The 16,576-nt window shown below is 33.2% G+C and overlaps 1 protein-coding gene and 2 long non-coding RNA genes across 3 annotated transcripts in view; 1 reads left to right on the forward strand and 2 right to left on the reverse strand.

Moving 5' to 3' along the window:
- LOC146733939 (uncharacterized) overlaps window positions 1-13,234 on the reverse strand; it is a 51,436-nt gene extending 38,202 nt beyond the window's left edge. Inside the window, exons 1-4 of the mRNA XM_085508424.1 lie at window positions 13,194-13,234; window positions 12,570-12,669; window positions 12,148-12,369; window positions 10,875-11,017 (exon numbers count right to left, since the gene is read on the reverse strand). Of these exons, the coding sequence (XP_085364550.1) occupies window positions 10,875-11,017; window positions 12,148-12,369; window positions 12,570-12,669; window positions 13,194-13,234 (506 nt within the window). The remainder of the gene's footprint in view (window positions 1-10,874; window positions 11,018-12,147; window positions 12,370-12,569; window positions 12,670-13,193) is intronic.
- LOC146733942 (uncharacterized) lies at window positions 1,362-2,058 on the forward strand. The gene is made up of 2 exons (XR_014931663.1): window positions 1,362-1,460; window positions 1,984-2,058. It is a non-coding gene; the product is annotated as an uncharacterized LOC146733942 (long non-coding RNA).
- LOC144362782 (uncharacterized) lies at window positions 6,027-8,388 on the reverse strand. The gene is made up of 2 exons (XR_013422616.2): window positions 8,112-8,388; window positions 6,027-6,272 (listed from the first exon to the last, which is right to left on the reverse strand). It is a non-coding gene; the product is annotated as an uncharacterized LOC144362782 (long non-coding RNA).
- Window positions 13,235-16,576: the final 3,342 nt, after the last annotated feature.

Below are 16,576 nucleotides of genomic sequence, written 5' to 3' on the forward strand. Positions count from 1 at the left end.
AATTGCGCAAGCGAGGACTTTAATGTTTTCCGAGGAATTATTTTTTTTGCGGGTAAAATGGTGCTCAGACCGCGAAAGCGAGAATATTGGGGAACACATGGTTCCAGTACTTGTCTTTCAATGTAAAATGGAAAACGTTTGTGAAAGCGAAGAAATGTTACTACTCGCGTGGACGTGCGCATAATATGGGCATGGAGAAAAGGCCAACAAGTTAAGCATGGCGGGCACTCGAAGCACACGACGGTCACATCGACTGCTCTCTTCTAAAGAAGATCAAATAAAAGTGGCAGAACATTATATAGCCAAACAAACTGACCAGCCAGGATTTTATGAGACGATTGTGCTATGGAAAGGTATGACGTTCCACTGTTCACTTTACTGTTTCTATTTGTTGTCTGTCTTCAGCGACAATGTGCTAAATGCTGGGACCAAGCGCGTAGGTGTTACCATATCGAATACTAGTAATCTAAACAGAACACTTTTATAGTAGAATGCACTTACTGTAAAATAATTTCAAACTGAGTGACAATATTTTTTTTATCTAATTATTTTTTTATTTTGTACGCGTTCTCGTTGTTTTGTTTTTGTATTTCGGCAGTACGCATTAATATCTGGCGGCAATGAAAGTGCATGCTAAAAAAAATAACTGTGATTTATTGTTTAGACACAAAAATGAGATTAGCCGTAAGAACACTGATATTACACCAGTTTCCAAATACAAAATTCTATAATAAAACTTAGGGAGTCTTTGGTCTTAAGAGCTTAGGGGGTCCCAATAAAAATGGCAGTTTTGTTCTGATCGGCCGTGAATTTTTGATATGCTGTGAATGGAGTTATTCAGGAAGGTAATAATGTAAAGAATTAACAAATTTGTTGTGCTCAGTTCGGCGCGATTAATAATATGCAATCAATTTCCTGTCAGTTGACAACACATTATATTCTAAACCAAAGACTGACAGCACGTTTTTCGAAGACCCTGTGCCGTTCGAACCATGGCAGTGGAATCGAAATTTACTTCAGTCTGCGTTAGATTTGTGCATTCAGATCTCAGTATATTGAAAAAGACGTTTGTTTATAGTTTTTAGCGATAATCAGCAAGTATTTCAGCTGTTCGTTGTACGATTCTTTGATGTCCCTCAGATGAGAATATATTTAATCTGACTGTTTGCCGTTTACCACGGTGCTCAATGTCCTAAATAACTGAACGGCTTCATCACTGCTTCATGTTAACTTGTATTTCGAAATATATCCAAGTCACAAGTGTAATGACTAGTTTATCATTTATGGTTTATTTTATTCCAGGTAGAGGTGTTTTTGCTGGAAAGCAATTCAAGAAAAGAGATTTCTTATTGCAATATGATGGTGAACTTATTAGTGGGTCGGAGGGAGAGATTCGTGAAGAGTCTTCTGATGGCAGTGTATTCCGTTACTTTTTTTAAATTCAAGGATAAGACATATTGGTTAGTGTCCACATCTTTACAATCTTTTCATATGAAACTCATTTAAACTGCATTTAATATTAGCCTATCCCATAGTACTGTGTACATGTCTGTGTTGTGACTACTATGTGACCCTGTACCACAGCCACAGAAATTATTCAAACTCAAACACAACACATGTGGTGTTTTTTTAATTCATACCTACTATCACCAATAAATTACATGAACAAATAAGGCCAGTAACCCCATCTACCAATATTTGTAACAAATATCAAATTCTTATTTTATGTAATAGTAAAGCTTTAACAACTTTGCCATGTTAGCCACAAAGAATATTTCTTCATTTATTTCTTTTAATGTAGTGGATGACCATATATGACTGTATGCAATTTACTATTATCAATAACTTGGGATTGCTGGTCATTCTTAAGTCTGTATCAAATGAATGATTGTGACAGTAAAAATAATCTTTTAACTCTTAGTCCATAAAAAAAATCTACCTTGCTATATATTTTTCAAAAGCTATATTTTGCCAATGTTGCAGTATCGATTCTACTAATGAACCTGTTAATGGACCTAAATATGGGCGGCTAGTAAACCATGAAAGAAAATTTCCAAATGCAAGAATGAAAAGGACAGCCATACCTGGCACTATTTGCTGTAAAAGACATTGACGTCAATGAGGAAATATTATATGATTATGGACCAGTCAAATTACCATGGGAGCATAAGGTAAGATAATGCTTATTTTCATAATAATGTTATAACAGCATATGCCTTATAAATATATTTATATACAATTTCCAGTTGAGAAGTTGGTGAAAGTCTGAAATAGGTAATATTTGTTCACATCATTCCTTTAACTGATTCCATTCGAAATTGCACATACACTTGCACATGTACTACCACAAACACAAGTACAGTAGGATTGTCTGGTTTGCAAAGTCCATTGGTGTGATATTTTTTCTTCTGATCGTTGACTTGTCATGATGTGTTCAAGATTTGTATAATTATTCCTGTTTTCCCCATGAAAAAGAATATGGACTGAGTGAAATATTTCTAATTTTCTAAAATACATCCTGACCTTGCTCTTGCTACATGTATTTGTTAATTTTGCATGTGTATGGTATGGCAGTATGTCAGTAGATATATCCAGAAAAATATTTTTAATGGTTTGAAAATGCCTATTGTTTGGAATGTTGTTCGCTATTAGTTTGCCCATACTGAGTTTTGGACAGTCAAAACCGATATCTATCATTCAGCAAGATCAGCTAAAACAGGACAAACCTGGACTAAAATTCCTGGGAATAATGTACAACAATGTGACGACTGAGAACCATAATTATTTAGGTACTATTTATTATATATATATTCTGATTTTTCATTGCTAAACCAAAAAAAAATTTAAGTTGTCTTGGTGAAACAGTCATTAAAATCAATGTATTGGTTCATTTCAACTATGCATTTATTACCTTGAAGTGTTGAAAAAAAAAATCCAATAGCAAACCCGTAAAATTTATGAATTTCCCTACTTCAGTGCTAAAAATGGTTGAGCATGTGGGTGTGGTACACTGGCAAATGGCTGTGGATAATACAACCGAACATGATTCTGTCATTCGAGTCGTGTTTCAATAAGCTGACTTCAATTTCCATGATATAAAATATTACATTTAATTTGCTAAAATCATAACAAAGATCTGAGTATTCAAATCATATAACAAGAGGTCACAGTTCAAGTTGCATTTATGAATGAACAATGTGCCATACGATTTGAAGCATTAATTAATTAATTAGCTACATTTGATCCAAATATGAGTTTTCATTGGCCAGAGAAGTCAATTGTTAATGCCCGTTTACCCATGAGAGAGACCCCCCCCCCCCAATCTTTAACATATTTTTAGCAAACAAGTTTTTTGGGCCACCATTCACTGAGCATGTACCTTTAATCTCTTTACAGTATTCAAAAAGAAACATGGATACAACTGATGCACAAAGGATAATCAGTATATCAGTTGAAAAAATTGCTTCAGATAGAAATCGGCTCTCATTCAGAAAACTGCGTATTGCCCCAAATATTCAAAAGATCCTGTTAGTATCTAATGTCATCAGCAAAGCTAAACTGGTTTTTTCAAGACAAATGATTATTGGCTTACAACAACAGCCCAGTTTGGAATTGGGATATCATGATTGCAAGCTAGAAACTATGTCAATATACAAGACTGAAGTGAATGTTACTGATAAGACACAGGAGTTGTTAAATCGTCATTCTAAGATCACAAAGTTGAGAAGTTGTATTCAGAAAAGGAGTATTAGGTCATGAATGGCAAAATTTTGTGTACCAAGTTCCCTTGAAATAGAATAATTAGTACTTCAGATACGGTAAAATTCCTTTTTGAGGCCGCGGCTTTAATTAATGGACGAATTTAGATGCGTGAAGTCTTGTTGCGGCTTTAATTAGAGCATTCACTTCGGTAACAGTGGGAATTTTTTTCAGAAAACAAAGGCCAGAAGGGATAATGATATGCTAATGAGATGCACGACACTCGATTGCAACTTTGTTGCGATTCTAAGGCACTTTCGAATTTTTACACACAGACAAACTTGTACACAAACGAAATTTCACACTGTATAACATACTGCACAATAAATAATATCTACAAATAGATTTATATGCATTTGCAGATTACGGTACTGTATACTACAATCTCTAGAATGGACTTATTCGTTAGCACCGGTCACTCTTTTAGTAACCGTGCAGACAGAGTGACAGTACATTCCATGTTTAATCTAGACATCGGGGAAATTAAAATAAAAAAGTCAATAAAAAAAATGATAACGAAAAAAATACTCAGTATATTATTTAATGTAATATATATTTATTTTCTTATTTTTGATAACGAAAAGTATATTCTAAAAGAAGTCAAAACAAAAACGAATGCATTCTTAGTAGCAAATGATCACGGTAACGGTCATGCTGCGTTTCACACAAGTGAATAACTTACTACTATCAACATTTTTCTATTGATTTTTATAGAAGTTTTTCAAAGAATTTCTATAGAAAACATATAAAAGTTTTATAGCATTTTCGCCCGTTGTTCTATAAAACTTCTTTAGAAAATTCTATAAAACTCCTATAAACATTCTATAAAACTTCTATAAACATTCTATAAAACTCCTATAGACATTCTATAAAACTTCTATAAACATTCTATAAAACTTCTATTAACATTCTATAAAACTCCTATAGACATTCTATAAAACGTCTTTAGACATCCTATAAAACTCCTATAAACATTCTATAAAACTTCTATAGACATCCTATAAAACTCCTATAAACATTCTATAAAACTCCTATAGACACTCTATAAAACATCTATAGACATTCTTTAAAATTCCTATAGACATTCTATAAAAACTCCTATAGACATTCTATAAAAACTCCTATAGACATTCTATAAAAACTCCTATAGACATTGTATAAAACTTCTATGGACATCTTATAAAACTTCTATAGACATTCTATAAAACTCCTATAGACATTCTATAAAACTTCTATAGACATCCTATAAAACTCCTATAAACATTCTATAAAACTTCTATAGACATCCTATAAAACTCCTATAAACATTCTATAAAACTCCTATAGACACTCTATAAAACATCTATAGACATTCTTTAAAATTCCTATAGACATTCTATAAAAACTCCTATAGACATTCTATAAAAACTCCTATAGACATTCTATAAAAACTCCTATAGACATTGTATAAAACTTCTATGGACATCTTATAAAACTTCTATAGACATTCTATAAAACTCCTATAGACATTCTATAAAACTTCTATAGACATCCTATAAAACTCCTATAGACATTCTATAAAACTTCTATAGACATCCTATAAAACTCCTATAAACATTCTATAAAACTCCTATAAACATTCTATAAAACTCCTATAGACATTCTATAAAATTCATATAGACATCCTATAAAATTCATATAGACATCCTATAAAACTCCTATAGACATTCTATAAAACTCCTATAGACATTCTATAAAACTCCTATAGACATTCTATAAAAACTCCTATAGACATTCTATAAAACTTCTATGGACATCTTATAAAACTTCTATAGACATTCTATAAAACTCCTATAGACATTCTATAAAACTCCTATAGACATTCTATAAAACTCCTATAGACATTCTATAAAACTCCTATAGACATTCTATAAAACTTCTATAGACATCCTATAAAACTCCTATAAACATTCTATAAAACTTCTATAGACATCTTATAAAACTCCTATAAACATTCTATAGACATCCTATAAAACTCCTATAAACATTCTATAAAACTCCTATAGACATTCTATAAAACATCTATAGACATTCTATAAAATTCCTATAGACATTCTATAAAACTTCTATAGACATCCTATAAAACTCCTATAAATATTCTATAAAACTCCTATAGACATTCTATAAATCTCTATAGAAATTATATACAATGTCTATCAAAGTTAAATGCTGTAGCATTTACATACATAATTCACATCCAATCTTGAAAAAATAACGAGCACAATACATGTTTTATGTCATATATTAAATAATTCCTCTGAAGTTTCATACAGACTCAAAAAAATTGCAATAAGTAAATATATACTTTGTCAATAAATTAAACTTATATCAATGTGGTTAAGTAGGTGTAAATGGTAGGAACCGCATAATAGTTTTTTTGCTAGAAATTGCGATAATAGAGTAAAAAGCTTTTCTTTCTTATGATTACAACTGCATCATACACTTTGGACTTGAAGAACTGCTGATACTACAGTCTGTAATGAAACAAAACAAAATAACTAAATTAATAAATGTACACATTGTTATAGCAGCATTCTACTTGCATATACAGTATGATGCTAAATACAACTGATGTCATTATGATGCAGTAGTGTTTTATCATTCTTGTGCATGGAATATTTAGTTTTGTTTTCAAAATAGCAAACTTGATTAGGTTCAAGGTGAACACAACCCTAAATCCTATATACTAAATTATTTGGAATACAATTGTCATGACAGGGGTTGCAGATATCAAGAATATTGTAGTCGGTATTATATTTTAGACGTCTAATGAGAATAAAATTAAGACCTTCAACTGGTTCTAAAATACTTTAAAGCATGTTATTTTAGCTAATTTAAACCATAATTTCAAGAATTCACTCATTTACCTAAATTCAAATTCATTAAAATGGCATGTACCTATTTCAAAGAAATACAAAAAGTACTCTTACTTTAATGTACCAATATGCACTGGTTTTAATTTGGGTTATTAAATACAAGTAAAAACAACTTAAATAAAAATGTACTACATGTACATTAGGAGCAAATGATCATGCCATTTCACAGGTGAAACTTAATTAATTTAATGTAATAATATGCACTGGTTTTAATTTGGGTTAGTAAATGCATTTCACAGGTGAAATTTAATTGTTTTGTTGCAATTGTTGATTATTACTCAGTCGTAATCATAATTGCATATAAAATATCAGTTTGTTGGTTTGTCATGAAGTAGATGTACAAGTAAAATTTATTTTCATTTTAGCAGCAAATGTTCATGATCGCTGCACACACAAACTCAATGTAAAATAAAACCCGCCATGTTTATTTTATGCATCAGCTGACTTGAAATTGTACGCATTATTTGACCTGATAAGTCAAACTGGTTGTTAACAATTCCGAATGGTTAGGGTTAAACATATCCAGGAATTTTTGATAAATTGAAGATAAATTGAAAAAGTACTGTGGAATACTTTATTTTTGCTGGAAATGATTTTCACTGAAAAGGCTTTTTGGGTGTTTTGCTTGGAATTTATTTCCACTGATTTTTGATGAGTTTAATGTGAAATATAGGAAAAAAGTATATTCGCTAGATTTTATTTTCACGGAATCATCCCTTCAGCGAAAATAAATTCCAAGCGAAAATAAAGTATTCTACAGTATTTAACACTTTTCAGCACGATATCAGCTAATTGTTGAACAGAGTTTACCTATTCATTTTCGTCATGATTTTGTATCCTTGAATGGGCTTCAATAACCATGAAACAAAGTTTTGTATGGGTGTTGTATCAATCAAATTCTTTAGCATTAATTCAATAATGATTGTGCGTATGCAGTTATTTTTTAACTTAAATTTTTATTGTTTTTTCATGAAAGTTGAATTTCTCTTTAATTTTGGTTTTACTTGTTTTACTTACACAAAATATAAAGAAGTTGTACACACATTTTTAACTTACATCCGAGATGCAAAAACAATTAATTCTGGATCTAAGGAAAATGTTATCCATGTATAAGCTCATATTCATTAGAAATAAACTTCAGAAGTTTCAAATTACACAATGTGACACTTTATTCATAAATCATTATTTTTGAAAATCAAATTAAGAATACAGAGTTGTCAAGGACCAGACTCAGACACATGCTCAGTCATTGTAAAGTTTACTTTACAATCCTCATTTGCATAATTTATGCATGGCGCTATTTTAAAAATAGTAAACAAAGGAACAAAATGAAAGAAAGAAAAAAATTATAATATGGTGTGTCATCTTCATTTATATTGTTCTCAAATGAAACTTGAATTTACATGGCAGGAAAACAATTACATTTGAACCACTTACCGATCTACAGGCTCCATAATGCTCTGACAGCATTATCTCCTTTGTCTTGAATCTTTGTCAAACTTGTCTAGCTGGGGAGATCCCAGAAAACTGTCTGGGTTATGATCACAACTCCTTCCAGACACCAAATAAATGTGCATTGATTTTGTATCCATGTGTACTCTGCCATTTCACTGAGTGCCTGCCCTCAGCATAAATGCAAGGTGCACACATGCTTCAAACATTTTAACTGAGAACAATCAACAGCAACTAAGCAACAGTCGGCCATTTTGAAAAGTGCATTGCATTATGGGAACCCCAGACTGGTCAGGAATGAAAATTGAGGGCGCTTCAGTAGTGGGGGGTGGTGGTGGTGGTGGTGGATAGATTGACAGAATGTAGGAATGAAAACAAATTTTAAAACACATGTTCTGACAACCTCAGTTGAGCACTTCATATTAGTAGCAATTACAATAAATGATGGCTTATGACATACAGTTTTAGGTTTCATAGAAGTTTTATAAGAATCGTATAGTTTTTTTATAAAATATTTATCTAGAAACCAATATGAATGAAAGTTAATAGTAAAACAAATTACATGTATTTCATGTCCTGACCACCTCAGTTTAGCACTACTCATTAGTGGAAATTACAATAATTGCTGGCTTTGCATTTATTTTTCGGCTTTTGTCAAACAATATTAGGTTTCATAGAAGTTTTATAAGAATCGTATAGTTTTCTTATAAAATATTTACCTAGAAAACAATATGAATGAAAATTAATAGTAAAACAATTACATGTATGTCATGTCCTGATCACCTCAGTTTAGCACTACTCATGAGTGGAAATTACAATAATTGCTGGCTTTGCATTTATTTTTGGGCTTTTGACAAACAATATTAGGTTTCATAGAGGTTTTAAAAGAATCGTATAGTTTTTTTATAAAATATTTACCTAGAAAGCAATATGAATGAAAGTTAATAATAAAACAAATTACAAGTATGTCATGTACTGACCATCTCAGTTTAATACTACACATTAGTGGAAATTACAATAATTGCTGGCTTTGCATTTATTTTAGGGCTTATAACATACAATATTAGGTTTTATAGAAGTTTAAAAGAATCATATAGATTTTTGATAGATATTTTTTTATAAATTGTAGGAATGAAAAACATCTCTTATAACCATTTTTCCATTCCTGATTTGAGTTTACAAGCGAGAATGAGATGAATACAATTTAATAATGAAATCTCATTGTGTAAACAGAGTTGATCTGCTCTTCAGAAATTCTTTAGAAATTCTATACAGATTCTACTAATCAGAAATAAGACTTTAGTAATACACTATATTGACTTAAACATGAAAAATTATATAAGAAATCTCCCCTCATTAGAATTAATGTAAATACAATCAGTTTATAAAAGACCTAAAGAGAATCCTTAAAATGTCTATAGAAATGCTATAAAGAAAATCTATACAAATTCTACAGAAAAGTCAAGTCTATTCAGATTCTATAAGATTTCTACAGAAGTCTATACAAGTCTATAGAAGTTTTATAGAACTTTTTCGTAAGGGTAGTGACTTGAAACTGTTATGTTGACGTGATAGGTCAAGTCGCTAATTAACCAATCGAAACGCTGGATGGTGGCAACGTGATTAAATTACCATAGCTCTTTTAAATACGTTAATGTAGTTCAGCGACCTCATGGTAAACGAAACACGGAAGAGATTTACCGTTGTTGTAGTGCGATCGTTTGGCTTTGATGTTGATGGGAAAACGGCATGATTTTTTTTTAAATCAAGAAATTAGTTGTTTTCGAAAGATAAGCTGAGCATTGAAGAAGAATTTAACACTTTTGAAGAGAATAACAGCTCATTGTCGAAACGCAGTTTACCCAGTCACGTTACCCACAATAAACCTGTACTCTGGAATAAGCGTCAATGACTACGAAAAACCTTAATTAGAATATAATTTAAGCGTCGGGAATCATTGAAATGTTCGAAAAATTATGCCTTAATTTAAAATTAAATGGTATATCTTTTTCTGAAATATGTGATGGCTGTTTGGTTTGTGAAAGTTTGGGGTGCGGCTTATATTGCAGACTTTTCCCTGGGATCAAAACTTGTCAATTTCAACATGAAACAATGTCTCAAGTTAGGGGTGCGGCTTCTATTAAAGCTGCGGCCTCAAAAAGGAATGTTACGGTATTAGTGTGAAAGCTTAAAATTGGTTAATTATGCAATTTAGGTAATTAACATGTACAGATTTTAACTCAAAATTAATCAGATCTGTCTATTGTCTTAGAGCATCTATGTACCAAATTTCATTGAAATGTGACAATTAGTACTTGAGATATCAGTGGAAAAGCTGAAAATTAACTAATTATGCAAACAATTGATCTCTGCATAGTCATTGAGTATGTACCAAGTTTAATTGAAAAAAAATCAATTAATTATGCAAATTAGGTAATTAATATGTACTTATATTATTCTAAAAACTATCAGGTCTGTGCAGTGTCCTATGACATCCATGTACGAGGTTTCATTAAAATGAGATGATTAGTATTTGAGATCAGTGGAAAAGCCGAAAATTGATTAATCATTATGCAAATAAGGTAATTAATATGCACGGATTTTCACCTAAAACTAATCAATTCTGCGCATCTATGCACCAAGTTTCATCAAAAAATCCGATGTATGGTTCTTGACACACACACGCACACGCACGCACGCACGCCTATTGCATGCTTTGCACATGGCAGTCAATGAAAATGTATTTACCTTGGTAAAGAAACGGACTGCAAATTGGTAAGAGTATTGTCAGCAAGATTAAGTCTTTCCACACGAATGAGTCTCTTTAAAACACGGACAAAATTTTCAAGCTGATATCGGTGTCCCAGATCTTGGTATGACAAGTTGACATCCTGTAAGAGAGACAAAACTTATAATAATTTCAATGTGATTCAGACCAAAATGAATTAGGGGGTATTATAGAAATTTACCAAGTGTGAACACGTTCACTTCAGGTGTGCCATAGATGAGGTTTTGCAATATACTGTACACAGATAAATTTCAAAATGAACGCCATTAGCAATGATGGACATTCTTATTTCTGCAATGAATCCTATTTCAGATGATATGATATTCAGACAGTAAATATTGTCAATTATAAGACAAGAAGAAAAATTACAATAACAAGTCATTGAAAATGACACAGTCCCCGTTAAGTTCTTTTTTTGCTCGTCATATTAAAGCGGAGGGGTTGTCGCGAGTGTGTCCTTGAAACTTGAGTTCTAAGTGGCAGATACAACAGACGTGTTTCGTGCCATAGTAATATGGCCAAAATAAAAACAGCCGTTATTCGGCCATCTCTGATCTGATTATGAAACACACTGATATGTATGATGTATGTGCCAAATACGAATGAAAATAGTACATAAATTGTGGAAATATAGTAGTAAGACCAAAAAGTCAGATGGCTGTCAATCGGCTATCCTTGATCAGATTTTGAAACAAATTGTCATGGACATGCATCCTAACATGTATAAAGTACATTTTAACTGACAGAGCACGTCCAAGATACCGCATAAAAAACAAAAACAAGATGCCTGCCAGTCGACCATCTTTGATCCAATTGCGAAATAAATCGTCATGGACATGTATAATCTATGTACCAAGTTTGAATGACAATTGACAAAGCATGTCCAAAATACAACATTTTCAAAAAACAAGATGGCTGGCAGTCGGCCATTTTGAATCGAATCGCTAAACCACTGCATTTGCATATGTCCCACATAAGGTACTAGGCACATGCAAAGAATGAACGGAATCGGTCCAAGGGAATCTGAAATATGACTCCGGACGGACGCACGGACGCACGGACGGACAGAAGGACGGAGACCGAATTATAAGTCCCCGTTTTTGGACTTCGTCCGAACGCGGACTAATAAAAAAATAACTGATATAAATACTGGTCACATTTGGCACACATAACAAATGCAAAATACATTATTTTTAGGCGAGTAACACGTATCTATAAATGAGAGTAACTCACCGTACAGTTTTCCCAGTTTTCAGTTTTATTTCGGTGATCTAATTTATCCTTTCCAACTTTGGAATGATGAAGTTTATTACCGTCTTCATCTGTCACTCTGTACAAGTTGTGTTCTTTTTTCTCTGGTGCTTTCCTAACCCGTGGACAGTTTAGTTCGTTTCCCTTCACGTCGGTTTCTCTCAAATCATGCCATACCGAATGGCGTAATTTATGGGACGGTAACTGTGAAAGCAAACATGTGTACAGACAAATTCAAATTGTATTTTATACTAGTACATGTAATTTATGTATTTTATAATTCATCAAGCTTCTATCGTATGGCTACATAATGCTATAATATAATCTCCAAATAGCACACCAGACAGGACATGTTATTAATGCTATTATGCACCATGATCAATTCCGATAAGAACCCAACTTACCTGAGTGGAATCCAGTCTGTATGGTGGTGGTAGTTTTGGCTCCTTTGTGGCAAATGAGGGCACACTTGGTTCATTGCCAGTAAGCGATACAGCAGTAGTACTAATACAAGTTTAAAGACATAACAGCAGCTTCAGTATATCAAGAACTCAAGTCGCCCCAATAACAGGACACAACAATACTACCTCACACGGAAGCCAGTCATAGCCGACGAAGCGGGCGTCGAAGTACGAACACAGTTGACAGCTGCAAGTCACATGTAACAACAGACATGAGGATCAAGTCACGTGCAACAGCAACAGATACGAGGATCATTGCTGCTCTCCAAATGGGTCCCTTCTTTTGCAATGACCCCCTAAGAATTGCTAATTCCCCCTTTCTAACTCTTCCGCGGAAAATAATATATCTGCCTTTTAGAATGTATTGACCCACAAATTGATCTTCCGACTTGTTACTAATTTGAATGGTGAGTGGAAATTGAGGAAACACCACTGAAACAAGTTTAATTGGGTAGGTATTCTAGGTCAGTGTGAATATCTTGAATATTTTTCAGCATGTATGTGGTACGTTTTTTTTTAGTTTTGTGGTAAACTTTTGGAATGAATATAATTAACTTGGGGTCTTACACTGGAGTTGAGTCGACTGAACGACGGAAATGATCCTGCATGATTGGCAGATCAAGTTCAATAAAAGTAAAATAAATTTACGCCGCACATTCTAATGGTGTGAAACCTATATTAAATCAACGCCTCTGACATAAGGAGTATGCGGTCTCTTTGATGTTAAAACGTGAAGACATGTCAAGAAATTGCAGAATTAGTTTATATAATTACAACAATGTCCTGTTGTGTGTTATCATTATCATATCATACTAATTTCCATATATCGACGAACACATCTTGGTCTGTCACGCTTTGATGTGATTCGCTGCAGCCATTGCTAGCACATGTCACGTGATCCTTTTGATCCGAAACAAAATAATTCTTCAAACACATCAACAAATTGAAAACGTGACACTTTTAAAATAGGGGAAAATATAGCGTTCAAAACATGAAGAAAACAGTGAGTCACCTAGTCACAATTCTGTATGGTTCACACTACAAATTCAAGTCACAAAAGCAGAATAAAAAGTCAAAGACTAGCAACAGCTGAACGGGAACAATAAAAGTGCCTATCAGATCAGTGATCTCAGTAAATTTCACATGAATAGTCATCGCAAAGTTTTAGAATTATATTTCTAGTAGTTGACGTACATCAAAAATGAAGATATCGAAGAAACGTTTCAGTGATGTGAATGGGTGTCACATTGGCCGGTCAAAGCGTCGATATTGTTACTTCTAGTCGTCTAATAATTAAGAGGTCTTATATTCTTAGAGGTTTTACTAATATTTTAGATGCAGAACGACGACACATCTAAACACAGTTGTCGAATCGTACGACATCGATTTATCCACGAGTGGAGTGTGAAGACAGTAAGCTGAAACAATAAAATTCGAAAATACAGGACGTTTTCATTCTTAGTGTGACAATAGTTGCTAAGGCTAATCATGTGCCGATAAGATATTGTTTCCCATTGGCCATGGCAGCCTGATTGATGTGGCACTCTGAGTTGTTGCAGCGTGGATCGTAGTGTGCAGGGGTAATGTAATGTTATGTAATGCTGAACACATACAGTAAAATGCCATCGAGAAAATGCCAAACTCCACAAAACGTACCTACACATGAATTGATGACATCACGAAATACACATCAAAATAAAGACCTGAGGTAACAACTTGAATAACAACTATTCGAAATTTCTAACTTTCAAGGTTTTCTTTTTCTTTTAATTCTGATAGTGCACATCCTAAGCTAGCTTTGAATAATATATATTTAGTACAGCTACATATTGTATATATTGTATTCTATATCAAGTTTAACTAACACATTAATATCTTGCACACATGATATACACAGTAGTTAAATCGGGATGGTCTTCACCTGAGCACGCGCGAGAATTGAGTCCCAAACGACGATAACAACACACGATGAAACGCAAAGGCTCATGGGTAGACGCTTGTTTGTAAACAATGACACGCTGTGGCCATCTGACGCATGCGCAGGTGACGACTCCCCCGCTTTAATTTAACTTGGGCTGGAACATTTGGAATTGCTGAACTGTGACACCCGCATAATCTTTTCATAGAATAAATTTATACGGAGCTGACGCCAGAGATAATTCTAAACGTGTGCAGATTTAATTGAACGAGGCAGCTGGTGTTATCTACAATTCATTTCACAACATTGGTCTGTGTACTGAAACAATGCCTGTATAATGTAAGCAGGTGGATCTTTCATTGTGTGAACTGTTAACTCTTTATTCAATTATGTGCAACCTGATTGGATGGCATTTCACCAGATGTAGTGACTGTAACAAATTTGCATGTCCATATTCTATAAAACGAGTCTTCGTTTCAACATAAGGAGCAGACCACAAGTCTACTGACGTCGCTGTGATTCTGGCCAAGTTACCAGAGGACCCTGTCTGTTTGGTGAATTTGTGAAACTGGGGACATTCCAAGACCGTTGAATTGTGTTGCTGTACTCTCTGCCATACCAAGTGTTTGCCTTACGTGACTGGTTTCACCCAAGCATCGACGCCTCACCTGGAAGTCTTCAAAACACCGGTAATATGTATACACAAACATGAATCAGCCATGTAGCTATTAGTTCTCCTTTATACCGCATTACTAGTTTGGTAATCTCTAAAATTATTCTAAATTTCTTTTAATGCCGCTAACCGCTAATTATTTTATTTTACATCGTATTCAAGTTGTTATACTCTTCATTATTTTGTCATTTTGTTAAATTAAATGTACCTTTTTTTATTTATTTTATTCTTGCGCGTTGAGGATGAGGATTTTTTATTCCATGTACCAATCACGGCTATTGACTAAATAATGCATTATATTCCTGTTTTCTGTCTAGGCATTGATTTCATTTTCCAAGCTTTTTACATGAACATCAGTGTTGTAGATCTGCACGTGAAAACTGTGTTTTTTTATACAAACTTCTTGACTTTTCAATCGGCGTTTCACAAACGTGTTCACATTTAACGTTTGAGGACAATGGTTCACGTAACTTCCACGCAGGCTCACGTGGCGTTGTTAAATTACTTCAAATTTCAAAACTGCGAGTTAGTAACTGAATGCCACAAGCCGTCGAAGCATCCTCAATTATTTGTATTCTGCATCTGATTAGTATTACTAACCCGTCCTTTATTCTATTTGTTAATTATACCCATAAGTTGACACAACAAACCCCTTTCCTTCCGCATTTTTTGAATATTTATAAATTTTAAAAAGCAGTTGAATCCAATCAACGAGCCCAGTGTGAAGTGATATCTTTGAAAATATTCCAATGTCATTCTATCGCACGATTTTGACGAATTTGCCCTGACTTATTTGAATTGTGAAAATTACAAATGTTTATGAAAATGATGGGAACGGGTTTGTTGTGTTGATAATACTTCGCGTAACAAATTGGTATTAAACTATGTTCGTCACACGATAATATTATGTTGTTTCAACTGATTACATTAACTGCAACCACAGCAGTTCCATCAGAACACCTAAACCCCAAACAAATTTAGGTAAACGTGTTTTTGTTACTTTTACATAATTTCATATTTTCGACATTCGATTGTTGTCTGCATACGTAACGGCCCTTACGTAACGAGAGTGTCGGTTCTGTAACACCACGAGTTGCGTGAATATGACATAATACCAACAAAGTATAACGACCTTAAATGGAAACACTAATACGCATATAATATTATTCATGACAAAAATTAAATTAATACTTCGTCTCTGGGTGACCTCAAACAGTTGGTGTTAGGCGGCTAACCTTTCACATGCTTAACAATTCATAATTATAATATTTGTGACAGTATCGTAATTTTTATTTTGTATTCTTTCTTGATTTTTAATATTTTAAAATATGAACTTTAACGTTACTTTTGTTTATACAA

This window comes from Saccoglossus kowalevskii, chromosome 15 (genome assembly GCF_978046115.1).
Source record: "Saccoglossus kowalevskii chromosome 15, keSacKowa6.1, whole genome shotgun sequence".
Classification (NCBI taxonomy): Eukaryota; Metazoa; Hemichordata; class Enteropneusta; family Harrimaniidae; genus Saccoglossus; species Saccoglossus kowalevskii.